The sequence below is a fragment of the Balaenoptera musculus genome, chromosome 20, assembly GCF_009873245.2.
Source record: "Balaenoptera musculus isolate JJ_BM4_2016_0621 chromosome 20, mBalMus1.pri.v3, whole genome shotgun sequence".
Taxonomy (NCBI): domain Eukaryota; kingdom Metazoa; phylum Chordata; class Mammalia; order Artiodactyla; family Balaenopteridae; genus Balaenoptera; species Balaenoptera musculus.
In genome coordinates this window covers 38,806,339-38,832,931 of record NC_045804.1, presented here as the reverse complement: position 1 = coordinate 38,832,931, position 26,593 = coordinate 38,806,339, and the positions used below count along the sequence as shown (strand labels likewise).

Below are 26,593 nucleotides of genomic sequence, written 5' to 3'. Positions count from 1 at the left end.
GAGTATTAATGTGTTTAAAATTATTAGAAACCTAAAAGAATGAATCAACCCTAAGACCAAGACGTGGAAAATGATTACGTAGATTTGAAAAAGAACCAAGTGTAACTTCTAGAAATGGAAAAAGTGGCTAAGTTGAATTGCAGATAGACCTAGCAGAAGAAATAATTAGTGAGGTAGAAAATAGATATAATTACCCAGGATTCAGTTCAGAAGGATAGAGATGAAAATTGAAATTTTAAGAAGCATAGGAAATAGATTTTGAAGCCCTGTCATACATCTAATATGAGTTTGAGAAGGAGTAAATGGTGAAGAATTAATAGATAGTTGAGAGTTTTCCAAAATTGATGGATCAAGAAGCAGTAGTCTCAAACATGAGACATAATCCATTCGTACCTAGATACATAAATGTGAAACTGCAGATTATGAAATACCAGTGACAAACCTATCAGAGGAAATAGAGAAAAGGTAAGATTGGTAGACTTCTTAAAAGTTTTAAGAAGCCACTAAATGATCTTTGGAATTTAGAGGAAAAATAACGTTTGACCTTGACTTTTTTACGCAAATAAAAGACTAAGAATACCACTTTTCAGGCCTTTGCTGAAAGAACTAATAAAAGAAATCCGAAAGGGAGGAGTAGGATGCAAAAAGATACAGAGGAAGCAAATGCAGTAGATAAAAAGTATTGACTGTATGGAATCTAGAGTTTTAAAGTGGAAGCAAAAGATAACGGAAAGAAAAAGTGGAAGCAAAATAATAGGTGAAGACTGATTGGCATTATAGCATTAAAATCCTTGTATGCTAGTGGAGGTCGAAGATCATTTTGAACTTTATCAAGAATGCATGTTAAGAATTGAACATACTCTTTAAATTACGAATAGTAACTTATTAAAAGAACAGAATTTGAACGTCTAACTTCCAAAGCAGTAGAGGGGGAAAGGGAGTAAGGAAAATCCAATAGAAGGAAGTTAAGGAGTTGAAAAAAAAAGACCCTGGTAAGTAGAGAGTCTAGTATAGGCTGGTAGGAATAAATAAAAAGTAACAATAATAAAAATATGAAAACATCAGTTGAAAGACAAAGATTTTCACATTGGGAAAAATTGATTTGGATGTATGCTCTCAAAAATGACATACCTAAAGCATCAGAATAAGAAGTGTTAAAAGTATAGAGATAGAAAAATATTAATCAGGCAAACATCAACCAAAAGGAAGATTGTTTAGTTACATTACCAGTCAAAATAAAGTTTGGACATTTTTAATGATAGTCTTCATGTAATGTTAAAAGGAAATTCAAAAAAAAAAAAAAAGGACATTCACCAGGAAGCTGTAAATCTGTACTTTTATGTGCTTTAACAATATGGCCTCAAAATGTAGAAAGCAAAAACACTCAGTAAAAGAAATTGACAAATACAGAGTCAAACAGGGAATTAAAAAAAATTTAAACATACTTCTCTGTGTAATTAATAGATCAGGTAGACCGAACATGAGTAAGAATATGAATGATAGAACTAACAAGCATCATCTTACAGATTTACAGAATTCTTTCAACATTTAGATAATACAGTTCTTTTCAAGCACATAGGAGACATTTATGCAAGTGGAAGTGTTTACCAAGGGGAAAAGCGAAAAACACCAAATCCTAACAAATACATGGAATAGTACAGAAAATACCTTTTCTGGCTGCAATGGAATAAGAAGACAAAACCACAAAGAGTATCAAAACCCTATACACTTGGAAATAAAAGCGCCTCTAAATAATTCATGGGCCCAGATACAAGGCTCAAGTGTCAAGTACTCATAATGAGCAGTTGTTTAAAATGCCATAAATAACATTTATAAACTGATTTTCTCTGGTGAATGTAAAACATCTACTTTCACTAAGAGCTGGACTTGTTGGTCAATACGCTTATTTTTATATTCTAGAGTTTTAAAGTCAGCCAGCTAAAGAAGTCAGATTTACAGTTTCAGAGAGCTGAGGTGACTGGGTTAAGAGCTCTGATACTTATTAGATTTAAGCCAGGGTCATATGACATATGTGCTGTGTACTTCTATAATTTTTGCCTGAGCCAAAGTACAATAAGGTCTCGGACTCCACTGTGTCACTGGGAGAACCCATGTCAGTGCCTTGGGATATAATTTAACTTAAAGCTTCATGCATCTCCAGTGTATGCATATTTGTTTTACTCATACACCCCCTCCTCCCACTGTAATCCTTTTTAGTTTCTCAATTGGTTGAAACTAACTTCCTTTGCCATTTGATAGATGCATCTAATCTCTTTATGATCCAGTTAGATTCTGTATCCTTTTCATATTTTTCTTATTTGGTTAGTTACAAATCTAGTCATCTTATTATTATGGGCAGTGATGCACAATTTTATTTTTCATCTCAGGTAGCCTTATGTCCACATTCATAAAAGAAGTAGTTTGTGTCAGGATTTCATTCAATATTTTAGTAGTTAAGGATTAAAAAAATTCTTGTTCAGTCTGATTGGAGATCTCTACTGTAGAAAAGTGGCAAATTTGATGCCACCCACTTATACAGCCAGTGACAGTGTTTTCATATTGTAGCTTTATATGAATTGAATGAAAAAGTCATTGATGTGATTTGATATTTGGCGGGTTTTCAGAACTGTTCAACAACAAATGGTTTTATTCAGATTAGATAAGGTTGGGCCTAATAGCAGTTGAAGACTATCAGTCATATTTTTGCAGTTGAAAGAGTATTTCATATGATATTCTTCTCTTACTCATCACTAATAAAATTAGGTCACTCATTTGAGGAGAAGCCTAAAGGGTAGAGCCTCTTCAAAAATTTTTGGAATAACCGACATTTTGAAGTATTGAGAAAAGTTCACAGTTCAAGTTATTATTATTATTATTTTTTTGACATATATTACTCAACTCATGCCTTCCTTGGTAGTTTTTATTGCCAACAAGGAAGCTAGAGGTAAGTATTGCTGAGTCGGTATACACCAAGTGGCTTAGCTGCTTTTACCAAGTCTTTGGAGATCTTTTTGTTGCTGCTGACAGCCAAAGCAATCCAGTCCAATACAAGGGAATGGTGTATATGTTAGGCTGGCAAGGATATGAAGTAAATGTAATCCTGGGGATTTATCTTAAGAGTGTGTATTTTCCCCTTTTTGATCTTGATTAGTTTTTTAACATGTCTTTTTGTATATAAAGATAATACAGCTTGAGCTTTTGAGTTTTTGTTAAAAGGATGGGTTTTTCACTGACTTTCTCATTTGTTCACTTGGTTTTTGTGACCATCAGGACATGTTTGTAGAGTAGTTGTTTTCAAAGCTGTAGTTACTGTAAATAGCTAATACTATTGGCACAGATTTTTCCTTGCACTGTATTTTTAACTTCTAGTTTTTCTTTGTGTAGTTAAGTTTTATGATATTTTCTTATCACATTGCATCTGTAAGAGCTAAAGTCAGCCTTTGAGGGAAGCCTAATTTTAAATAAGATTAAAAATTCTTTTTATGTGTTTTAGATTCTGGAAGTTACGGTCAGTCTGGGGGTGAGCAGCAAAGGTAAAGTATACATACATTTCAATAATACCATGAACGAGTAGAACTGAGAAAAAAAGATAAATGTAGTCAGGCTTTCCTGTTGAGATTTGATATCTTGACGTCTTAAAAGAGTTAAATCTTAGCTTGTGAAGGGGAAAGAGTCAGCCTATGTACATAGGTGCTGTAAGATATTTTTCTTTTTTTAAAAGGCTGTTTGAATCAGTAAATATAGGTGCCCCCTAGAGATTAAAACAAATCTCAGGTATTATAAAGATTGTGTTCCTTAAGAAATTATTTAGAAGAAACAATTATTAAAAGGATTTAAGTATTTGAACTATAACAGCTTAGAAAAAGCATTTAATTTTTTTGATTGTATATAATATGCTAAATGTGTTTTTTCTGGAGTGGATTTTCTTGAAGCACTATGATAGAAGTGTTTAGCATTTTAAAAATCATCCTCACCATGCTCACAATAAACAGAAAAGTCAGTTTTTATGTGAATGTATACATGCAGTAGGATTCTCTTGCTTACCAGAAATACAGCCTTCACTTGTACTATAAGTGTTTTGCAGCTCAGTGTGAGATATTCGGAAGAGCATCTCAGATACCTTCTGTCATCAAGTTTTAAACTTCATGGAAACAAAACTGATTTGATTTTTTTATTCTCATGGGATAGACCCTCATAGTAGGCAACTAGCAAATGTTTATTCAATGAAATATGTTTTATAAAGTTAAGAAATTCTGTTAGCACTTGATAGCTCTAAAATAGTAAGATTTTTTTGGCATATGTTTTATTTTTCTTTGGTATATATTCAGAAAGTTTGTTTCTGACTTGTTAAAGCTTATATGCGCTAAAATTAAAGAAAGTTCAACTCTGAGAAAGCTGCATGTATTCATTCATTCAGTCAACAAACTATACCATCCTATGCTATGACACTGGGGATACAATATTCTTTCGTTCTATGATAGTATTCTGAAGATATACATGCCTCTCATTACTGAGGCACTAAAAATTGGACATTTAGTGCCACACTGTGCCTTTTCTAGGATGTTAGAGGCAAATTTAAGGCAAATGGTAGGAAGAAATTAATCTGTCAAAGCGCAGCTAAATTGATTAAAGCTCTAACTTAAAGAGTCATTATTTTTCTGCTTCAGATATTTATTATGGGTTTTGCTACCGTGTAGTCACTCCCCTCCACCCCCAGCCTCCCACCCATCCAAGCATAATTCTCTTGGAATTTTCTAGCTCTGGTGAAGTTTTGTTTATTTGTGGGAGATTGTCGAAGCAAAACTTCTGGTGTGTGTTTGGCATTTAAGAGGTCTGGGAATGATTTCATTTGTGTCTTTGACAGTCTTTGGTTATCACCTTTCAAATTAGACTCGAAGAGGTAGGTAGATCGACAGTTTCTCAGGAAAGAAACTTGTATTTGAGTTGAAAGTTGAAAATGAAGATAGGGTTAATTTAAGCTTTTAAATTCTAGCACATTTCTTTCAAGTAGTACACTTTTCTTTTACAGTTATTCTTCCTATGGGAATCAAGGCAGCCAAGGTTATGGACAATCACCACAAGTAGGTTAAATATAAATTGAGTTCTTTATAAATAGTTTTAATCTTAAATATGCAATGAAACTTGTATTTGCCTAAATTTCAGAGCTATTCTGGCTATGGGCAAACTACTGATTCTTCATATGGGCAGAACTATGGCGGCTACTCCAGTTACGGACAAAGCCAGTCAGGTTGGACTGATTTGTTAAATTTGCTGTTTTAGAAATTTAAAATCAGAACCTTTCCTAAATGGTATATCCATTCAATCTTTAGGTTATTCACAGTCCTATGGTGGTTATGAGAGTCAAAAGCAGAGCTCATATGGCCAGCAATCTTACAATAACCAGGCACAGCAAAACATGGAATCATCAGGAGGGTAAGGAAACAGTAAAAGTACTGAGGTGTTGGGAAGTGGAAATAACACTTTGGGTATTAAACAGTTTTCACTAACAAAGTCCTAGCTTTAAACTTTTATTTTTTTTTTCCAGAAAAGTGTTGATGGTGTATGAATTTCACAGTTTTGTGTTATAAAGAATGTGGAAGTTGTCAATATTGATACTTGATTCTTATGATGTGTTATTTGTACAGTTAGTTTAGCTGTAAATGAATGCACATGATTTAAATGTTAAAAAGTAAAATTTGGACCTCTGCTTTATACCTGAGATGAAATAAAAACCTGCCTATAAAAGGAGACTTACCAATGCTTACTTTTTATTTCCATTTTATTTTTTAACCATTTTAATGTATTTAATGTCCTTCTCAGGGACAAAAATATTAAAGAAAAAAGTGCCAAAATCTATGCACGTATTTCAAATACCCTAAAAAATGTTTTAATTGTTAATATAGGTAGGTGAATATTAGCAATTTTACAGGTATTATATATTTTTTTTAGAATTTCCTGATTTGAGGAGCCTGTACTTATTAATTTTAGTAATAGCAACTTACTTTTTACTGTGCTTTACAAAGTACACACGTAGGGAATACTATCCAGAAAGCGTGTTACATTAGAAGACTCTTCAAGCCTGGTTAGTTTTAAATTTAAGGAGAATCTTTTCATAAGGATGCATTTTTGGTAATGTGACTTATAAATGTGGACCAAAGAGAAATGTTAGATTTGGTGTAACAGTCATTCTAAAGTGAAGGTCTAGGGTTCTGACCTTTGTGATGTGCTTTGGGTAGGGAGTCGGGGAACCGATCTTTATTAGATTGTTTTGATCATTTGATGCAGAATAAGATGTGACTATTAAGTTGTGAGGCCATTTTTGTCCCCCCCCTTCTCTTTGAGTAAACATTAGAATTCAAATCCAATTAAGTGTTTCTTTCAACATTCCCATCTTGAGAGCAGGTAATTAATAGTCATATTTCTCAGAACATACTTAGAATTTTCTTTTTGAATTGCAAGAGAAAATAAAGCAGTCTCATTTGGTAGTTAGACTTTGTTTCAGTTAAAAAATGGCATCACAAAGCAAGTTCCTTCCTCTTACTCAGCAGATTAAAAGTTTGAATGATTTATTGCTATTTTCTAAAATTTACTATTATTGAATATGCTTAGAAGAATGTACTAAAGATAAGGTTCTAAAGATAAGAAAATAGTCCCCAAAATATTATTAAATAATACTGTTGTTAAAACTGAGATAGAGCCTTTTAGTGTAACTATTAAAAGGAGTCAGCACTTGCTGTATCATGTTTGTTAAAGAGTCAGACATATTACCGTACTTCATGTCGTCTTTAATTTTTTTTTAATTCAAGGAGATGATAAAAACCATAGTGATTTTCTTGCTTCTCTACAGTTTTCAAAGGTGTGTGTGTTTTTTCTCATAATGTGACACCTCTTCAGTGATAGTAGAACTGTTGTTTGAAAGTCATTCCATTGGTGATAAGATTCTGTAGATAAAAGAGCTAAATGATTCCTACCAGAAAAGGGTAGTAAATGTGGATGAGGTCTAGCTGGGCAGGCCTCTTATAGCGATCAGTCTCAGTCAGCCTGCTGCAGTAACAGTCCTTCTGTAAAATCGCTCAAGTTCTTGATTTCTGTTTAGCCAAGGTGGAAGAGCGCCTTCATATGACCAGTCAGACTATGGTCAACAAGATTCATATGACCAGCAGTCAGGCTATGATCAACATCACGGCTCTTATGCCGAGCAGTCAAATTATGATCAGCAGCATGATTCCTATAATCAAAACCAGCAGTCCTACCATTCACAAAGGGAAAATTACAGCCACCACACACAAGGTAAGATATGCTGACCTCTATTATTTTTCCTTTTTTCCCTTCATAGAATTGTGTATTGAATTTTGTATTAAAAGACCCACGGAGGATTTCAACTGTTTGTAAGAATTCAGAGTGACCCTGAACATATGTTCTGTCTCATGTCCATCAAAACTAGTTTATTAGATTGATATTTCTGAACTTCTTGGAGACTCCAGATGGTCACCTGATTTTTTGCTGGCTGAGTTTTTGAATTTCCTTTGTTGTCTCAGTCAACTGATCATTTGACAATGCTGCTGCTACCCGTTCTTTTTTATAATTTAATTTAATTTTTAAACATTTTTTATTTTTTGGCTGCACCGCGTGGCATGTGGGATCTTAGTTCTCCGACCAGGGATCGAACCTGTGCCCCCTGCAGTGGAAGCACAGAGTCTTAACCACTGGACCTCCAGGGAAGTCAATGCTACCAGTTATCTTGGTACTGGTGCTGTATGTGATTTGAGGAAATTATGATCCTATATTAGCCTTCTCTAACCTCACCTAAGAAGGACCGGTCATTCTTTCTTTTATATATATCACTTTATATATATCATGATATTTAGGAATCTGACCAGCCATGAAAATGAATGCTTCAAGGGCAAAGGTCCTGCCTTACTCATTTTGGTACCTGCTCGATAAATATTTGTTGAATAGTTGAATGAATGAATAAGTGAATGAGTAAGAGTGGAAGCTCATTCACTGAATATCTTCTTCAGTGAATATATTCACTGACTATCTCAGTTTGAAAATCTAGTTATTCCTTGTCTGTGTTTGATTTACATTGAAATATTTTCGACATGAAAAATATAATAACTTTTAAGATTAGGGTATTCTTTTAAAGTATTGATTGACTGATTGATTGATTTGGTTGTACCAGGTCTTAGTTGTGGCTCGTGGGCTCCTTAGTTGTGGCAGGTGGGCTCCCCAGTTGCGGCTTGCCAGCTCCCTAGTTGTGGCATGTGAACTCCTGGTTGCGACATGCATGTGGGATCTAGTTCCCCGACCAGGGATTGAACCCGGGCCTCCTGCATTGGGAGCGCGAGCCTTAACCACTGCGCCACCAGGGAAGTCCCTAAGATTAGGGTATTCTTTTAATTTATTAGAGTTCTGTACCTAATGTACTTTACTCAGACTACTCCATATTACCATCACATCAAATGGTGATATCCACATCACCATTTTGCTGTCTGACTTTGGTAGAATGGAATTTGACACACATATAATTCTCATACATTTAATTCCAGATGGTGTTATGATGACTTGCACTTGAGTTTTGTGCACATGTGCCATTTTCTGAAGGTCGCAGGTGACCTAAAGAGCTATTTAAAATTATGTTGTGGAAAGCCTTTGTCGGAAGTTTCAAGTTGTTTATGTATGTATGTATTAATTTTCTTTTTTGTAGATGACCGTCGTGATGTGAGTAGGTATGGAGAAGATAATAGAGGATATGGCGGGTCACAGGGAGGAGGTAGAGGGCATGGGGGATATGACAAGGATGGAAGAGGTCCTATGACAGGATCAAGGTAAGTTTTTAGGTACAGATGTCTACATTTCTTCTCTCTTTTTTTTTTGTTGTTACTTAGCTGGTTTGATTCCATCATCTGATTTAGTTAAGAGGCCTAAAAAAGAGATTATGTTGTAGAGAAGAGGACAGAAATTCGAAATTTATTTTCAGTCTTAAGATGTCACATAAATTACCTCAAAATAGGCTTTGTTAGCCATTAGTTTATGTGGTATATATTAAATGCCAATGGAGAAAAGTCCCCTACTATGGTGTGGTTAAACCACTTAACTATGTTTTTCCTGCCAGAGCTATTGACTCTAAACTCCTTTAAAAGATGACTCTGGGAAATCCAAGTATTTTATATGTAGAAAATACAAGGTAAGTTAATTCTAGATTGGAAGGTGGAGAGGCTGTTCTTTAATCTTGAATCCCCTTGGGAAGGGAAAATATTAGGAGGCAATAGCAGATTATAAAGTTGGGGTTGGCAAATGAGAGAAAGATTTTATGTAACTGAACTATTTTGTCCCCATTCTTAAGTAAATAATTATTGAGATAATTAGTGCAATGTCACATACCATTGCGTATTTTGTCTAGACTAAGCTGTGGAAAAGGAATGACTTTGTAATTCAGCTTTCCTTTTCTACATTGTTAGTGTTATCAGGTTTTGGTATTTATGGCATATGTTATGAAAGGTGGCTTTAAAATTACTTTCAAATATATGTGTAAGTTTAGCGCTTTTGCTCTAAAAATAGGAATGAAAAAGTAGTTGACATTTATTGTCCTCAGATGAGGTTTGTAGGTTGCACATTTTGTGTGTACAATATACAGGCTTAAAAGATAATTTGTGTTCCTCGGGAATTGAAATTGTCAGCCTGTTAACTGACGATAATGTATCAATACCAGGTCACTCTTTTGCTTCTTAGGGACTGATTGTCTGTTCCCTGAGGTGACCTGAGAAAATCAGTTACATACAGCACTGTTAATTTTTCAAGTGAGCCAGGAATTTGATCTCATTGACTTTCTCTCTGTTTAGTGTATAGTGCTTTGGTCTGGCAAATCTAAAGTCTAAACATATTTGATAAATTTTTATAAGACTTGAACATTAAATGTCTTTTGATTGATAGTCAAAGTCAATATATTAAGGTAAAACAAGTATATTGTATGCCTCGTCATTATCATGTGGATGTAAGTGAACAACGTAGAGTGGTACGGTGCTTACTCTCTACCTAATAGCCTCCTTCCCTCAAACAGAATCCCAAACAAGATAACTAACAGGTATATGTCATTTTCCGGTTAATATGTTTTAGATAATTGGCTGCCTTGGGATGCTATACGTTTTACAGCATATCATAGGTTTAATTTTCTTCGTAAGGAAGTTATAATTATATCTATAGATTATCTATTAAACTATGACAATGTCTGACTGAGAATGGTAGAACCCCACTTTTCAGGAGGAGGAGGGTAGGGAAGTCTTTAAAAATATGTTTTCGTTTTTGAGAGATGACTTATCTTAGAATCAAAGAGTTGAAAGGACCTTGAGTGATCCTCCTGCTAAAGGAGGGACGATCTGTATCTTAACCAACCCGGGCGTACCAGTTTTAAGCACTTTGATAAACCTCTTTGGCAACATTTCAGTATAATTTTTGGCCCAGGTACTGAATCATGAACTAAGGTTTTGATTTTCAAATCTTTTTATTTAACTTTAGAACCTCTTCAAACAAAATCTTGTGTAGAAGCCCAGTATATATTAGGTCAAAATGATGGTGATCTGGTTCAAGTCAGGGTAGGGTTTCTGGGGGAGAGGTCTTACCCATTTGCTGTCTGTATACTCCCTCCCTCCCCCCACCCCACCCTCTTAGCCAATAAATGGAATGTGTATGAAAGGCCTTTTTAAGAAATTTATGTGGATGATTATACTTACTCTCTATATTGGATGGGCAAACTTTTTATGTGAAAGGCCACATAGTAAATAATTAAGGCTTTGCAGGCCATGAGGTTTCTTTTGCAACTGCTCAGCTCTGCTCCTGTAGCACCAGAGCAGCTATAGACAATATATAAATGAATAAACATGGTTGTGTTCCAATAAAACTTCATTTATGGATACTGAAATACGAAGTTCATATAATTTTCATGCGTCACAATATCTTGTTCAGGATGTGATTTTTAGCTTATTTATAGGGGTGAAGTGTTTCAAATTAAAAAAAAAAAAAAAAGCCCAGTTTCAGGGCTTTTTTTCCCCCTACACTTGGTTTTACATTTAAGTACCCAAAATACCCAAACATTTTTTGTTAGTCTTCATCAACACTCCCATTTGTGTTTGTAATCATCTTACTTAAAAATAGCAAGGTTGAAAATATGATCCTTTCAGGGCTGTTTGAAGAAAATCTGGCATTAGTTGGGTTTATAATTAAAGAAGGGGCACAGTTTGCAGGTGAAGGTGGGATGTGTGGTAAAGGATATGACATTCTTAGACTTAAGTTGTATGATTGCTTGACTGCAGGAAGAATTCAGACCAAAGGAAGCTGTCAGCTTTCCAATTTTGGGAGAGAAACGTGAAGACTATAGGGACTGTAGGAAACAGTGTTTTTCTTTGAAAAAGCAGTTGCAGCAAAAAAGACTGAATTTCTAATTGTCATCTAAAATAGATCAGTGGCCTCCTACTGGACTAGAAGCTTAAGGCCATACATGTTCTCAGTGTTTTTAACTTTAGCATTGTGCTGAATGCATGGCAAAATTACTAGAACTTTATAGGTAACCATTTTCCATTATTAGCATGTCATCAAGTTAAGTAGATTTTTTAGGCTTTAATATCTCAAGTCTCAAAAAAGTTATCTTGAATTTTGAATGCCTTCGTGTAAGAGTTTTTGAATAGCTTTCTTAAAAACGTGCATGTGTGCAGGTGATAGTCTAGCCAGTGCTGCCCAATATAAATATAATGAGGGTCAACTGTGAGCCATATGTGTAAAGTAAAATTTTCTAGTAGCCACATTAAGAAAAATAAACAGCTGAAGTTAATTTTGATAATATATTTTATTTAATCTAACATATCACAAATATTTTATGTAATCAGTATAAACATTATTGAGATATTGCACATTCTTTTTTTTCATACTCAGACTTTGAAATCCATTTTGTATTTTGCATTTAGAGTACATCTCAATTTAGACTCTCCATATTTCAAAAAGTCAGCAGCCACATATGGCTAGTAAATGTTGTATTGGACAGTGCAGCTCTAGAATGGTAGATTCTTGGCCTTCTGAAATGTTGGTAAATTACTAGTATGAAAAATCAAACACAGAACAGTTTTTAAAAAACTAATCTTTTTCAATATTTAGCTAAGTTCCTTTTTCTCTCTGTGTATTGAATTTTCTGGGAGTAAAGATTCCTGTATTGTCCTTTTACTTCTTGGCAGTTTTAGTCCTTGAATATAGATATATTTGGATTTTTAAAAATTAAATTTTGGGAATAGAGATTCTGTCAAAGTATATTTTCTTTCTTGACAAGCACCTGAAATTAAATCTGACTGTCGTCTCTAAATATGTAATGCTGTAACAGTGAAAGAACTCTCAGCGTCTACCCTAGAGTAGGCTGCTCATTGTGGTTGTGAACTTGGGACAACGATTTCTGTAGTTGAGTCAAGAATATGCAATTGATTTTCTTATGCAGGGGCACTCAGCCATAAAATTTGAGTATTCTTCTACTACGTCTCTGCTCTAGTAAATGCCTCTACTTCTTTACGTTAAATGGCCTCGCTTCAGGAATTCTTTATGTGTACAAGTTTGCTTCTTTTTCTGGGAGGAAAACAAATTCGTTGTGGCAACATCTTGACTCAAATGTTCACATGCCTTTGTGTCTTAATTTGCTAGTGGGGCCTTAACTTAGTTTATGGAAAAGGGACATGTAACTTGACTGCAGATCTGAAAGAAAGATTCTTAACCACAGGCCCATCTTCTGTTAACTGATTTAATAGTGGTACTATTTGAGATTTATTTACTGTGTTTAATATAATAAATTTCCTAGTAAGGAACTGTAATTAATTAATATGAAATTTCTTAATAAGGAAAGAGAAAAGAGACTGAAACATTGGAACTTGAAAGAAAGCCTCACATAGAATTATAGGTCATGTAGACCAGTGCTTCTCTAACTGTAATGTACATGTGAACTCCTTGGGGATCTTATTAAAATGCAGATTCTGATTCAGTAGGTCTGGGGTGAGCTTGCTTTTCTGAGATGCTCCCAGGCTCTGCCTTTGCTGCTATTCCATAGACCACCTTTCAAGTAGTAAGGATGTAGACCATTATTTTGCGAAGGAGGAAACTGAAGCCTAGGGAGAATTACTGACTTGTCCAAATTTTCAAGATTGATTAGTGATAGTTAAGACTATACCCTGAGACTCTTACTTTGAAGACTAGTACTTTTTCGAATGTACTTATGGGTGTTTCCATATTTACGGCCATTGTGTTTGAAGTGTTCAGCTGCTGAATTTTCAAAGGAGATGCTCAGTAATGATGACTTAAGTTAAAATGCCGTTATATGGAGGAATAGGAAATTATAAACGTATTCAAGTGTCATTTGTTTTATATCCTTTATATTTTACCAGGGGTGTGTCCTTTTTTAAAAAAATGTTCAAAGTTATATTGCTGGCCAGAATAGAAATTTTAGGAACTACTTGATGTATGAAATTGCATATTTTCCCTCCATTGTGGCCAGATAAACAATTTGGTACTTGGTTAAGATGGCAGCAGAATAATTAAGTGGTGCCTCTTCCAGCACTTAATTGTGAAAATTTCCTATTTAAAAAAAAAATACTTTATCCTGGGTACTTTAACGTCCTGACATAGGAATGTGGGTTTAATATTATTATTTTTTAAAAAATTCTATTTATTTTTGGTTGCATCGGGTCTTTGTTGCTGCACGCAGGCTTTCTCTAGTTGCAGCGAGCGGGGGCTACTCTTTGTTGCGGTGTGTGGGCTTCTCACTGCGGTGGCTTCTCTTGTTGCGGAGCACGGGCTCTAGGTGTGCGGGCTTCAGTAGTTGTGGCTCACAGGCTCTAGAGCGCAGGCTCAGTAGTTGTAGCACACAGGCTTAGTTGCTCTGCGGCATGGAGGATCTTCCTGGACCAGGGCTCGAACCCCTGTCCCCTGCATTGGCAGGCGGATTCTTAACCACTGCGCCATCAGGGAAGCCCGATTTAATATTTTCACTAGGTCTTTTCTCATCATTTTTAGAGTTCTAATGATCATCTTTGAAGAAACCTGAGATACCTTGTTTCTAATAAGATTTTTAGCAATTTAATCTCAGAACTCTGTTTGGCTTCCTTTCCTTAAAGAGTTAAGCTATGATATATAGGCCATTTAGAAGTATGGGTTGGTGGGAGGGCTTGGGTGATGTTCTGAAAGATAGGTCTTAGACACTCAATAGGAAACTATGTATATGAAAGACCTGAGCTTCGCTTTGTCTGCATAGCCTTGAAATAGTGTTATTCTCCTTTTTAGATTTCCTGGGCATCAAATAAAAATTAATGGCGAGTTAAGATGCGTGTGTCCATACCTATGCTAGTTGCAAGGGAATTTTTTTTTACGTCAAGGTAGTAGAATAGACTTGTAAAGAAAAAATTCTTTCTCATTTAGTCAGAGTGGTTTTTCTCAGGATGGCTCAAGAAAAGCCATCTAGAGGGCAGGGTTATTACTAAAGCAGAGGCTTTTAAGCAGTGAAGAGACATTAGTATATTGGATTAGTTTCTTGGGTTATAGTAGAAGATTAGTAGTAGTAGAAAATTAGATATCACCATCTGAAAACTTTGGGTGTTTTTGTATCCATGTCAGCACATGAGTCTTAGAGGATTACATAATTCGGTTAAGAGAAACAAACTTTCAGTGTATGAGTATTTTAAAAAGTTTCTTGATAAGAGAGATCTTAGATTTCTTACAGAAAGCTATGCACACAAGGGCCATTGACTTGCCTGGCAGTGGAAATTGCCAAATAAAGTCATTTTCTTGTGGAGTACGTAGCATTCTGTCTCTGATATGGTCTACTGATTGGTGTACAAGAGCATTTGGCAGCATGAATTTCAGTAGCTCTGCTGTGAAGAAAGCTAGCATGTCACAGTGGGCATGGAATAGGAGGGCAGTTTAAAGTTATGCTTTCTTTTAGTGCTCATTTTACCAGATATCTGAATGATTTGAATTTTTAAGACTGCTTTCATTCAGTCTCACTTTTGTGTATATTTGTACCTCACTTTTTTCTTCATCTCATAAAACCCACTGTTTGCTATCACAGTAGAACATAGTGCTCGAGTTTTTACCTCTCCCATTCTGTTATCAAAATTTTAACCTTGCTTTATATTTTTCTTCTAGTCTTTTTCTCATATTTAACAAAAATATCCCCTTTAACAAAAATATTCCCCTTTAAGGGAATATTGACATTCATCTTGAATTCTTAAACTTTTAATAAAACTTAATTTATATATTTACTTTGTGAATCTGTGATGGTTACTTACAAGGATTTTGGAAGTTTTTTTTTTTTTAACATCTTTATTGGAGTATAATTGCTTTACAATGGTATGTTAGTTTCTGCTTTATAACAAAGTGAATCAGCTATACATATACATATATCCCCATATCTCCTCCCTCTTGCGTCTCCCTCCCACCCTCCCCATCCCACCCCTCTAGGTGGTCACAAAGCACAGAGCTGATCTCCCTGTGCTATGCGGCTGCTTCCCACTAGCTATCGGTTTTACATTTGGTAGTGTATGTATGTACATGCCACTCTCTCACTTTGTCCCACTGACGTTTCATGCCTTGGTATTATTACTGTTTTTAAATGACTTCTTTCCCCTTGGAAAGAATGTTTATCATTCTTCCTGTTGTGCCTCCAGTTTAAGTGGATTTGAGTATTATCCCTTTGGCTTGGGGTTGGGAAAATTTTAAAATAAGAGTATATTAGGTATGTTCTGTAATAAGCTTGAAAAGGCACCCTTGTGGAGATAGATCCTTGGGAAAACATTTAGGTGAAAACAACATTTTGAAGTCTATGAAATGAAATTTACTGGAAAGTTAGAGGTGCTACTGTTTTCCTGGGCGCTCTACTTGTGACAGTTAAGTATAGATTGAGCCCAGGGCTCAGCACATTGGAGACCTAAGGAAGAAATCATTTCTTCAATTTTTCCTCTGCAGTGGTGGTGACCGCAGTGGCTTCAAAAATTTTGGTGGTAAGTGCTGAGTATCCCAAAATGTTTCAGTGGAAATGCTATATAAACCTAAAAGCCACCAATATCCCGCAGACGTAGTCTAAGCCCTTTCTTACTCTGTTGAGGCTGGTGTGTATTGTGTGCTTAAAAAAAAATATGTATATGCATATATATATCTCAAAATATTAAAAAGACAAAGTTGATCTCAAACAGTCCAATGGGTTTCTACACAGTGAATTTGCATGAAAGAGTCTGGTGACCAATGAATGAGACCTTCACTGGATTTTGTCAATATGTTTTTTAATAAAGGTAGCTGACGTGGTGTTTTTAAATTATTAGGGTTTTCCAATCAGCCTTCACAACCAGAGCTTAAAAAAAGTGATACTAGCGTAATGCCAAAGTGGCTGGTGCTGTCTGGGACAAGTTTAAGGGAATATTGACATTCATCTTGATTTCTTAAACTTCTAATAAAACTTAATTTATATATTTACTTTGTAAATCTGTGATGGTTACTTACAGGGATTTTGGAAGTATTGACTTTTCATGCCTTGGTTATTATTACTGTTTTTAAATGATTTCTTATGAGTTGCCTTAAATAGCTTTCTTTTTCTTTTTCTTTTTCTTTTCCCTTAGGTCACAGGGATTATGGACCCAGACCAGATGCTGGTAAGGTTTATGGTAGTTTGTGACTCTGCCATTAAGAGAATGTTAGTTTTCCATTTTTTCAAGGGAAAAGTGTGTGTGTTTGGAGGAGTTAGTACAGAAGGAAGATTTGATTTGATAATGCTGCCAGAATCAGGGAGCTTCACTTCTAAAGATGTACCAGCAAGAAAAATTCAGGGGGATTGATTGGAAAGTTTGCCAGGAAAAATTGCTGTTTGCTTTCCCATGCTCTCTACTTCTTCTTTTGTGAAGAAATACTTGATTTTGTACTGCTAATTAGCATTATTTATTTAATTACTGCAAATCAAGTATGAGAGAATTGGTATCATTGGGGAATTAGAATAGCTGTGTTTAAGAAAATATTACAGTGGATTGATAGTCTGCTCAGTGGGCCTAAGAAACCTGAATTCATATATGAGAGAATTGTCTTACTCTGGGCAGAGGTCACTAATTTCTTTTCTTTTCTTTTTCTTTTTTTTTTTTTTTTTTTACGAAACATCTTTCTTTCTACATGTGTCTTTTTTTTTTTTTTGGCTGTGTTGGGTCTTGGTTGCTGCGCGTGGGCTTTCTCTAGCTGTGGCGAGCAGGGGCTACTCTTGGTTGCCGTGCGTGGGCTTCTCATTGCAGTGGCTTCTCTTGTTGCAGAGCACGGGCTCTAGGTGCGTGGGCTTCAGTAGTTGTGGCACATGGGCTCAGTAGTTGTGGCTCGGGCTCTAGAGCACAGGCTCAGTAGTTGTGGCGCATAGGCTTAGTTGCTCCGCGGCATGTGGGATCTTCCCGGACCAGGGATCGAACCCGTGTTCCCTGCATTGGCAGGCAGATTCTTAACCAATGCACTGCCAGGGAAGTCCCCAGAGGTCACTAATTTCATGTGCCTTTATATTTTCAAATGAAATTCAAGGCTGCCTGGAGCCTTTTGAAAGTTATGTAGAGATTAAAAATCTATTTGAGCCAAATTTTTTTAAAAAATTAATTAATTAATTATTTATTTTTGGTTGCATTGGGTCTTTGTTGCTGTGCGCGGACTTTCTCTAGTTGTGGCGAGCAGGGGCTGCTCTTCGTCGCGGTGCGCGAGCTTCTCGTTGCAGTGGCTTCTCTTGTTGTGGAGCACGGGCTCTAGGTACGTGGGCTTCAGTAGTTGTGGCACGTGGGCTCAGTAGTTGTGGCTCGCGGACTCTAGAGCGCAGGCTTGCTTGGCTTGCTTGGAAGTCCAAAGTGTCAGATTTGGGCAATTTTCTACTAGAAGCTTTAAAAGTATTGATTAGCCAGAAAGAATTAAAACTCTCCAAAGAAAGGAATGCTACTTTATTATTTTTTTTAATTAATTTATTTTTTTAAATGAATATATTTATTTGTTTTTGGCTGTGTTGGGTCTTTGTTGCTGTGTGCAGGCTTTCTCTAGTTGCGGTGTGTGGGCTTCTCATTGTGGTGGTTTCTCCTGCTGGGGAGCAGCTCTAGGCAGGCTCTAGGTGTGTGGGCTTCAGTAGTTGTGGCACGTGGGCTGAATAGCTGTGGCACACGGGCTTAGTTGCTCCGCGGCATGTGGGATCTTCTGGGACCAGGGATCGAAATTGTGTCCCCTGCATTGGCAGGCGGATTCTTAACCACTGCGCCACCAGGGAAGCCCAGGAATGCTACTTTATACTAACTTTCTTCATCTCTTCCTGAGCTTGAGTCCTGTATCTGAATCTGAAGAGTGAGATTTGTAAGATCTCCCTTAATTGGTCTATGTATTTGACATAGTGTGGACTTGATCCACTTTACGTGAAGTTTAGTTGTGAGAATTGACCTACCAAAGAACTGTTATGACCACTTTGCATGTTTATCTAAGAGCTTTCGTATATTGGTCCTTTTTCCTTTTGGTCACAGAAATAGTTGAATATTGAATAATAAATTATTATTCTTGATTACTAAACAGGATGTAGTAAACCTAAGGAATATGTAAAATTAATCATGGTTTTTTTTATCCCCCATAGATTCAGAATCTGATAATTCAGATAACAACACAATCTTTGTACAAGGACTTGGGGAGGGTGTGTCTACAGATCAAGTCGGGGAGTTCTTTAAACAAATAGGAATTATCAAGGTGAGTAAAAAATTGGCTTATGTTGAAAATCTCATAATTATTAACATATTCTGGTTAAGATACATAGGTTACATAATAAGCCCATACTCCAGTAAGTCTTGTCTCTTAAAGTTCCCTGATGCACATGCTCACCCATGTCTGTAGGCCTTTGCTAAATTTGCTAAATACATGAAGATTTTATTCCTTGCTTGTGTTTACCTTTCCACAGCCTTCCACAGCTTTGGCTTTCAATCTTAGGACTCTAAACATAGTCTCTGCCTAGCTCCTAAAATTGTGAGAACCAAATGAAATTGTGAAAACATTTTAATATTCTGAAATGCCAACATATGAAAACCCAAGTTATTACTAACAACTTTTTATGTTGGTATTTAATGTCTGCTATATATTTGCCCAATATAATAATGCTTTATTTTATAACTTTATTGTACTTAAGTGTCTTGTGCACTGTTTCATGCATATATTTTCATCTCCAACTAGAAAGCATTTAGATCAGTGTTAGTAGATTGAAGCATTTGCCTGATATCAGTTTGCAATTGCTCTTGTTTTGGTGTCCGTGGAATTACTATTTTTTTCTCCTTCTTGGAGAGTAAAAATTTCTTAAGAAATTATTAATTACACATGAAATATGTAAAAAATTCACACAGTTCTTGTCTTCCACTCCCTTCCCAGCAAAATCCAGTGTGTGCACCTTAATGGTAATTTATTTATTTGCTTGGTGAACATTCTTCCTGGTCTTCTTTTTTTTTTTTAGTTTTACAAGGTATATATTTATATGAAGCATTATCTATGTTTTCTTTTTTTGTGGGTTTAAAGAAATTATACATAGATAAACCAGTATATACTGTGTATCATTTTTATAGTTTGGTTTTCACTTAATGTATTTTAGAGAGTTTTCCTTTTCAGAACCTACAGATAACTTCATTTTTTATGTTAAGTTGCTAGTATTTGTAGCATGGATATGTAAATTCCTTTAAAAAATAAAATTTTAATTATCTATGTGGTTCATGATCACTTTTTCTTAAAATACTAACACTCACTTGTTTGTTCCTCAGACAAATAAGAAGACTGGAAAACCAATGATAAATCTGTACACAGACAAGGACACAGGAAAGCCAAAAGGGGAGGCAACAGTATCATTTGATGACCCTCCTTCAGCTAAGGCAGCCATTGACTGGTTTGATGGTATACCTCATTCGTATAGTTTCTTTTTTTTAAAAATTTATTTATTTGGTTGTGCTGGCTCTTGGTTGTGGCAGGCGGGCTCCTTAGTTGAACTCGCTGGCTCCTTAGTTGAAGCAGGCAGGCTCCTTAGCTGTGGCTCCAGGGCTCCTTAGTTGCGGCTCCAGGGTTCCTTAGTTGCGGCACGTGGGCTCCTTAGTTGCGGCATGCATGTGGGATCTAGTTCCCTGACCAGGGATCGAACCCAGGCCCCCTGCATTGGGAGTGCAGAGTCTTATCCATTGCGCCACCAGGGAAGTCCCTCATTCATATTGTTTCAACGTGCGGTTTGGATAAACGTTTTCTAGTCTTGAAGTCAAAACATGTTCTCATAGACGGTGATTATCTTCATGTTTACTTTTTTAGATATTCTATTGAGAATACAGGCCAGAGTTTTTACATACCTTTAGAAATGAGATGAACTCTGTCTAAAATATTTCCTTATGTCATGCTTTGTGCTTAAGGCCACCCTGATAGAGATGTAGAGGGTTGGCCTGGTTGACTATATTATTTTTAAATTTAGGTTAATTTCCCTTCAAATATAATGTTAATACATACTTAGAAGAAACAGTAAGACTTTTTCTCCCCCTGAAAATAAGAAAATATGGGAGAGTAGAAGAAAGGAGTAAAGCATCCATAGTTCTCTACATAGAGACAACTACTGGTATTAACTTTTCCTTCCAGTTTTAAAAAATAAATAAATAAATAAATAAATAAATTTATTTATTTATTTATTTTGGGCTGTGTTGGGTCTTCGTTGCTGTGCGCAGGCTTTTTTTCTCTAGTTGCAGCGAGCGGGAGCTACTCTTCGTTGCGGTGTTCAGGCTTCTCATTGTGGTGGCTTTCTCTTGTTGCGGAGCACGGGCTCTAGGCACGTTGGCTTCAGTAGTTGTGGCAGGCGGGCTCAGTAGTTGTGGCTCGCAGGCTCTAGAGCGCAGGCTCAGTAGTTGTGGCGCACGGGCTTAGTTGCTCCATGGCATGCGGGATCTTCCCGGACCAGGGCTTGAACCCGTGTCCCCTGCATTGGCAGGCGGATTCTTAACCACTGCACCACCAGGGAAGCCCCTTCCTTCCAGTTTTTTAAAATAGTTTATCATTATACTCCAAATGTAGTTTTGTCTCATGCTTTTTTTTCACTTAACATCTTAACATAGTCATTTCCCCATGTTATTATAAATTCACTGTTTTTGTTGTACCCTAATTTAATAATAACTAACACTTACTGCATGTTTATTGCGGTTTATGAGCTAGGCATTGTTCTAAGAACTTTATGTGCATTAACTCAGTTTGATCTTCACAGTAACCCTGTAAGATGTACCCTTTTATTACCATTTTACAGATGATGAAACTCAGGCACAGAGAAGATAAATAATTTCCGAGATCACAGAATAAGTGGCACGGTCAGGACTCAAACTCAGGCAGTCTAGCACCACTGTCTCTGAAGTGCTAAACTATGCTGGATTGACAGGCACTTGTGGTCCCTTCCAGTTCCAAGATTATTGCACCTGTGTCTTGCAAGGCATAATTGCATTTCTTTACTTCTTCACAGATGAGATTATGATACTCTGTCCTCACCTCCATTTTCTTTACTTTTTTGCACTAATCAGGCCCCATCACCTTGCTCTTGAAGGCTAGGTCCATTCTCCCTCACTTTTCTGCTTGTGTCATAGTTTCTGTGAATCATAAAATTATCATAGCTTATGATATGTTAAAAAATTATTGTGCCTTTCCCTCATAGGGCAAATGAGCCTCTTAACAGTAACTCCGTAGTTCAACTCTCACCAGGTCTTTTTACAGCTTTTAAAATACTGATCCATGGGTTGTTTCCTATTTAAAAGTGCTTATCATACCATCTGACATTGTGGAAGGTTGCCAGTCACAACAATTAGGACTTCGGTGAGAGTGCTAAGACTCCTGGATTTATAACTATTTTATGAATCCTTGGGCACCTTTTCCTTATATGTCAGTTCTCTTATTTAATATAAAGTGAAAATTTCTGTCTCTAAGGCCCTGGGACAGCAGAATATGTGTATGTATGCATGTATATAAGTAATCACATATGCACACATTAGTTTTTTGTTTTTTTTTTTTTATAGTGGGTAATGTGAAGACTTCAGATGAAATAGATTGAGAAACTGATTGGAAATTGAATGCAAACTAAGACCACTTGACTGTTACTGAAATGAATAGCCCAGTTTGCTTTTTTTTTTTTTTAAAGAAATTCACGTTCTTTTATTTATTTATTTATGACTGTGTTGAGTCTTCGTTTCTGTGCGAGGGCTTTCTCTAGTTGCGGCAAGTGGGGACCACTCTTCATCGCGGTGCGCGGGCCTCTCACCATCGCGGCCTCTCTTGTTGTGGAGCACAGGCTCCAGACACGCAGGCTCAGTAATTGTGGCTCACGGGCCCAGTTGCTCCGTGGCATGTGGGATCTTCCCAGCCCAGGGCTCGAACCCGTGTCCCCTGCATTGGCAGGCAGATTCTCAACCACTGCGCCACCAGGGAAGCCCACATTAGTTTTAAAGATACTACTGGTCTAAGGTAAAAAACATTTCAAACGGTACCAAGAGTATATAAAAAATGAGTTTCCTTTCCACCTTTTCACCTACTGAGAGTTAAGCACAATAGGCAGTGTATAGACAGGCATATGTGTGCACATGCATGCACATACACACTCATTCCCTTTAAAAAAAAGAAATGGTAGCATACTACATACATTGTTCTGTACTTGGCTTTTTTCATGTAAAATTTTAGATGTTTCTTTTTTGTTTTTTGTTTTTTTTTGGTTAGTAAGAAATGACTGTCTCCTTGTGACGGATCTTCTCTATTCAGTAGATTGTGTCATGTTCTAGTACAGTTACCTTGACTCTTTGGAACACTAGTGTGTTTGAATTTCTGTGAGGACATGTCAGTTATTCCTCTGAAACTAAAAATTTCTAAGACAGTTTTATATTTTTGAGAGGTGGAGATGTAGAATAGCATTTCTGCAAAACCATTTCTTTTTTTTTAGGAAAAGAATTCCATGGCAACATCATTAAAGTGTCCTTTGCCACCAGAAGACCTGAATTCATGAGAGGAGGTGGAAGTGGAGGTGGTCGACGAGGTAAAATACTTGTTGCTCACAGGCCTGGGTATTACACAGAGGGTTTGGATTTGAGTCCATGTTCTGTCCCTATTGTGTGAACTTGCTACTACTTCTCTCTCCCTATCGGTCTTTTTCCTTCTATCTTAAAAGTGAGGTACACAATAGGAGATTAGGTAAATAAGGTGTCGTAATAGCTAAGAAAGTGGTGGAAGAAGGTTCCAGAAATCTCTCTGGAAAGCTATATAAAGCAGTTTGTTATTCACCTGGACATTAGGAGGCAGTTGTTTAAATGATACCTAATTAGGTAGTTAATCTGACCAGTTTGGGAGTTCCCTGATATGTTGATAGTTACTTGCAACTCGTTCATTTCTGTTGTGTCTAATTCCTTAAATTTGGAGTATGTCTTCTCACTTAACCTTTATCACTGAGATTCTCAAACTAAGGAGGGCATTATAGAAAGTGGATTTCGAAGTTTTTTAGTGCATTATTTGCACTTTAATGTGTGCCTTGGGGTCTTCTTCCACATCTCCTGCATTGACTAAATAAGTAAAGCCCCAAATCAAAGAATCATGGAGTCCTGCCATAAGGGGTTAATTTTTGGGGGGCTGCCCAGTTATTGATGAACACTTGCTCTTAGTTCTTTCGTCTGATGCTTTTCCTCTGCTTTGTTTATGTCTGCTACTGATTCCTCCCCACTCCTTACTTCCCCCAGGCCGTGGAGGATATAGAGGCCGTGGAGGCTTTCAGGGGAGAGGTGGAGACCCCAAAAGTGGGGACTGGGTTTGCCCTAATCCGTAAGTATCCCATTTATTTTGGTGGATGTAAGAGTTGGGATTGGGGTTGGAAGGTACAAGAGGGGGTTCTGAATCCATTGGAAACTATTGAGCATTTTATTTTCCTCCTTTCTCAGGTCATGTGGAAATATGAACTTTGCTCGAAGGAATTCTTGTAATCAGTGCAATGAGCCCAGACCAGAGGACTCTCGTCCCGCAGGAGGAGGTGAGTCAGCCTTTAACAGCATCTGCATGCCATTAATCTTCTGACTGGCATTAAGGAGACTTTCCATTATTCTGCTGGCCTTACTAGTTTGCATTTCTACCTTGCAGATTTCCGGGGAAGAGGCTACAGTGGAGAGAGGGGCTACAGAGGTCGTGGGGGCAGAGGTGGAGACCGAGGCGGCTATGGTGGAGACCGAAGTGGGGGGGGCTATGGTGGAGACAGAAGTGGCAGCGGTGGCTACGGAGGGGACAGAAGTGGGGGTGGCTATGGGGGGGACCGAGGAGGTGGTTATGGTGGAGACCGTGGTGGTGGCTATGGAGGAGACCGAGGAGGCGGCTATGGAGGAGACCGAGGCGGCTATGGTGGAGACCGAGGCGGCGGCTATGGTGGAGAGCGAAGTGGGGGGGGCTACGGAGGAGACCGTGGTGGTGGTGGCTACGGTGGGGACCGAAGTGGAGGCTACGGAGGAGACAGGAGTGGCGGCGGCTATGGAGGAGACCGAGGTGGCTATGGAGGCAAAATGGGAGGAAGGTGAGTATTGGAATGTACATGCTAACCTTTTTACCTCACTGCTCTTAGATTTTAGAGTCTGAGCCCTTTTCATCACATTTTCTTCTTGTCCAGTTTTTAGAACTTGAATTTCCCATTGTCAACTCTTTCAGTTAGGTTGGAGAAGATCCGTTTAGTTTCCTGCTTAGCAATTCCTATAATTTATTTTATTTTGGAAATTCTTATTCATGATCTTTATATTTGGATGAATATAGGTAAATGTGTGTGTATTCTTTCTCATAGCTAAAGATAATTGAGATTGAGAGATGATTTGAAACTGTATGTAATTCAGGGATTCTTAATCTAAGTGAGGGGAGAGCCCACCTTTTATAGGCGTGTGCTTTTTCAAATCACATGTGCTACCTTGCAGTTGTTTCCCTGGAGATTCTGTTATACCTTTTCCAGATGAAAATCACTGGTGATACTGATGGGAGTGTGCTGTGCACGTGAAAGCTGTAGAGGCAGAAAAAGTTGAATAACCAGTGAAGTAAAATAACTTCAATTACTGTGCCAGAGACAATATAGGGTAGCAAGAATTAGTAAAGCATGCAGTTAAGAGCACAGAGTTTGGAGACAGACTGTCTTCTTTCAAATCCTGGCTCCACCACTTATTAGCTGCTTGATAAGCAAGTTACTTAACCCTTGGGAGCATCAGTATTCTCATCTGTAAAATGGGGCTAATGATATCTCCTTCGTGGAGTTGTATTAGATTATGTTACAATGGTTGCCATGGTAACCATGCCATGCCATGGGGCCATGGTAATCACTGTATAATTGTTAGCTATTAGTAATTATCATCTATTAAACACTTCTTACTGTGTGGCAAATCCTGTGAAAGTGTCTTTGTATACTTTAGTTCTAGTCCTTCTGTCAACCCCAGAGGTAGATGTACTTCCCATTTTACAGAGTTAGAAATGTTGAGTAACTTTTCCAAGATCGCATAGTAAGTGGCAGATCCAGAATTCTTACATGAAAGTGTTTGCTTGCTTATTCCACTATACTACTCTTCTTTTTAGAGTGCTGGAATGACAAAGTCTCTGACCTGAAATACCACAGTGGTTTAGAGTCCTTATTCTGGATGGAAAAATTTTTAAGAGAGTTAGTGATAGCAGGGCTTCTAGGAACTTTGTGTGTCTTAAAGCTGATAAATTAGACATTTAGTAAGCACCTTCTAGGAGCAGAGAAATATATTAGGCATGGTGTCATTCTTATAGAAATTGTCAAGCTGATGCCAGTCACCAGCACCCTGAAGAAGTGTCTGATGCTTCCCCTTGGTAGAAAATTAGAATTTAGTCTGGCTCTTTATTTTTCATTCCTAGAAACGACTACAGAAATGATCAGCGCAACCGACCATATTGATGAGTGTTTTGAATGTTCCTTTGTCTCTGACATGATCCATAATGAAATTGCCAGAGTTTTGCCTGCTGCTTTCCTCGTGGCCTCTTCTTGCGTAGTGAAATTAAGTGACATTTGGATTTTTATTTGGGTGGGAGGGCTGGGACAGTTTTTCTTTTAGAAATGTCCATTGAAATATCCCCCTTTAGTTTCCAACCTTCTTCTCCCCAACCCTTGAAGCTAAGTGCATTGTAAAATATTGCCAAAATGGAAAGTGTTTTGTAATACTGCAATAAAGGATGCTTGTTTTGTGGACTTTTGTACATTAGTGCATTGTTCTGTCACACTCAGTATGCAGTTACAGCAGATTCGAACTCTAAAGAATTAGGAAATGAATTCTACTTCATGAAATTAAAATGTTACTTCCAACCATATTTATTGAGTTCCTACTCTGTTTAGAATAGTAGTTTCCAAGCATGACTGCATATCAGAACCACCAGAGGAGGTTGTCAAAATTCCAGATTCCTAGGCCTCACCCCAGGTCTACTGGATCAGAAATTGGTGGGATGTGGGGAGGTAGAGCTGGGAATCTTAATTTATCTTAAGATCACCACGTGGTTTTGATAAAAACCAGGTTTACAGCTGAGAACCGTTTATTTA

General features: G+C 37.1%; 1 protein-coding gene across 2 annotated transcripts in view; it reads left to right on the top strand.

Moving 5' to 3' along the window:
• TAF15 (TATA-box binding protein associated factor 15) overlaps positions 1-26,256 on the top strand; it is a 29,376-nt gene extending 3,120 nt beyond the window's left edge. For both annotated transcript variants that reach the window (XM_036836646.1, XM_036836647.1), the window contains 15 exons: positions 3,494-3,533; positions 5,030-5,081; positions 5,164-5,248; positions 5,331-5,433; positions 7,097-7,290; positions 8,708-8,828; positions 15,985-16,019; positions 16,632-16,664; positions 18,638-18,747; positions 19,800-19,929; positions 22,976-23,068; positions 23,763-23,844; positions 23,961-24,049; positions 24,157-24,580; positions 25,918-26,256. In XM_036836646.1, coding sequence (XP_036692541.1) covers positions 3,494-3,533; positions 5,030-5,081; positions 5,164-5,248; positions 5,331-5,433; positions 7,097-7,290; positions 8,708-8,828; positions 15,985-16,019; positions 16,632-16,664; positions 18,638-18,747; positions 19,800-19,929; positions 22,976-23,068; positions 23,763-23,844; positions 23,961-24,049; positions 24,157-24,580; positions 25,918-25,957 — 1,631 coding nt within the window. In that variant the 3' untranslated portion in view covers positions 25,958-26,256. The remainder of the gene's footprint in view (positions 1-3,493; positions 3,534-5,029; positions 5,082-5,163; positions 5,249-5,330; positions 5,434-7,096; positions 7,291-8,707; positions 8,829-15,984; positions 16,020-16,631; positions 16,665-18,637; positions 18,748-19,799; positions 19,930-22,975; positions 23,069-23,762; positions 23,845-23,960; positions 24,050-24,156; positions 24,581-25,917) is intronic.
• Positions 26,257-26,593: the final 337 nt, after the last annotated feature.